The sequence below is a fragment of the Phalaenopsis equestris genome, unplaced genomic scaffold, assembly GCF_001263595.1.
Source record: "Phalaenopsis equestris unplaced genomic scaffold, ASM126359v1 Scaffold233959, whole genome shotgun sequence".
Classification (NCBI taxonomy): Eukaryota; Viridiplantae; Streptophyta; class Magnoliopsida; order Asparagales; family Orchidaceae; genus Phalaenopsis; species Phalaenopsis equestris.
The window spans coordinates 60665-63087 of NW_018251888.1; the positions used below are offsets into that span (position 1 = coordinate 60665).

General features: G+C 31.2%; 1 protein-coding gene across 1 annotated transcript in view; it reads right to left on the minus strand.

Annotated features, from left to right (window-relative positions):
* Positions 1-1146: 1146 nt before the first annotated feature.
* Positions 1147-2423, minus strand: part of LOC110038810 (pollen-specific protein C13-like) — a gene marked incomplete at its 5' end in the record, with an annotated part of 5929 nt that continues 4652 nt past the window's right edge. The window contains one exon of the mRNA XM_020743716.1: positions 1147-1661. Coding sequence (XP_020599375.1) covers positions 1333-1661 — 329 coding nt within the window. The remainder of the gene's footprint in view (positions 1662-2423) is intronic.

Consider the following 2423-nt stretch of genomic DNA (forward strand, 5'->3'; position numbering starts at 1 on the left):
AGCGCAGCGCGCCCCAGGGCTCTTTTCTCGTGTATATATATATATATATATGTATATATATATATATATTTATGTCAATGAGAAGCTAGAACTTAATTTGATTCAAAGAAAATATATTTTGGTTGACCTTATTACTATTCAGATCAAATCATTGGTCTAAAATGTAAGGCTATTTCTTATTTTGGTCAAGTTTATAAATAACCCAAAAATAACATCATAACTGTTTGAGATAGGATTATGTGTGTTCGAGTCAAGTTAGATGAATTTCCAATATTGCTGCCAAATCCAAATAATAAATTTGTTTGAAATAGTGTTTGGAACAAATTTTTTTCCCATATGATAATGAAAGAAGATCGTGTTAATCATATTTATTCGATTTGTTCGCTTGAACTGACATCCCTACGGAAAGGGGGAAGATATATTACGTTCGGTTAACTGGATATGTAGATGACGGCGTGAATCACACCACACCTGCATTCGTCGGCATGTTGTCATCCAAACCGTCGTCCAGACGTAATATTTTCTCAGAGATGAGAGTGATTATTCAAAATGGAATAAAAGAAGAACACTAAACTTGAGCAAGTGAACAACCACCGGCTTGTGAGGCGCAAAGCATGAGTAAACATGAATGGGAGAAACTAGGAAGATATCGTTAAAAAAAAAAAAAAAAAAAAAAAAAAAAAGGGGGGGGAGCAAGAAAAGAAACAATGACAAAAAGACAAAATTAAGATTTTGTAAATTAATTACATACATGCCACTTGACCTAAGCAATGAAAAGTTGCATTTCACTTTTCAAGACTTAAAATGATGATATTTTTTCTTATGTGACATTATTAATTTAGGCAACATAAATGTAGAAGCAAAATTTAGGTGTCACTATAAAAATGCATAGGATTTGATTGTTATGTATGTAAATGTTGCCTTAGTTATTATTGTTTCAACTATTCAATGATACATGACCCTGTACAGAACATTTGGCCTTGCAAAAAAGTTTAATGAATAGTCATATATGTTCATTTGTTATGTATTGAGGGCTACAAATCAGGCTTCATGAAAAGTTCTATGCCCTATTTTTCACAACTTATTTGAGAGTTGCATTACATAGACAAAAAATAATAAATTTATTCCGAACTTTGCATAGGAAAAAGGAAAGAAAAAACACAAAACAATCTTTCACAATAAATAGAAATTGCAACTTCATCAACAACCCATTCCCAATATACTCATACCCCCATGAATTGTTCCTTGAATCAATCACTTATATTCTTATAACAACTTCCATGAAACCAAAAAACATATAAATAAATCATCATATATCTCCATTTTAATTATTTAAAAATCATCATCAGTTTCGTAGGCCTTGAGCAGCTCGGGGCATACTGGAAGTGCGACATCTTTGAGAAAGCCCAACGCATTAGCATAACGCAAGTTGTTGGCCTGACCGCTGTTTTCGGTAAGCAGAATGCGCGCCTGCTCTCTGTTCTCAACGAACTCAGCGCAATCAGCCCTCGGGCTCTTAATCAGCTTCACATAACAAATTTCCTCCTCGTGATCATTGGGAACAATGAATGTATAATAACCGTCGGCGCCACTGACGGCCTCAATGCTGTGTTCCACCGCATCGTTCTGAAAGTGTTTGCATTCCAACCTCACCGTCGCGCCTGTAAATGCCTCAAAAAAATTTATGTTAAGAAATCTCTGATAGATAATGATGTTGAGTATTATATTATCTTATAGTCTAAGTAAATTGTAGTGTGCATTTGTTCAGAAATTGTATTGAATTTTGATTAAAAAATGATGTTATATTTATCATTTTGAATAGATGTCTCACTGTTAATTCATTTTTATGAGACAAGGTTTTTAATTTCAATCTTGTTTTCTGCAAATCTATTTCTCACATCAAGTTAAATTCAAATTTAGAGATTTAATCTTGCTATAATTAAATAATAATAAAAGTAATAATAATAATAATAGTGGCTTTATCAATTATAATATATATATAGCGAAATGGCATTGTAAATATTTTATAAATCAAAATTGAAAAAAAATAACATTAAGATATACTTAAGAGATTAGTGAAATATAAAATTTTCATATACAATACTAATTTTTAAGCAAATCTAGCCTGATATAATTTACATAAAATATCTAATTACAATTTTTTTAGGATAATTACATATATAGCTATTTATTGCTTATCATCTATCTAATAATTAATTTATGATAAAGTTAAAATATTACATGCGGACATGACAATGCAGACATGACAGAATCATATAGATGCAGCAGATTGATTGCATTGGAAAGATATTGTGGTGATATTCACTTCAATTTCATCAATCCGCACATGTGGATAATACATGTAATATTATCGCAATGTTAGTAGATGGAAATCCTTCAATATGCTCGGTGATATTGGTGAC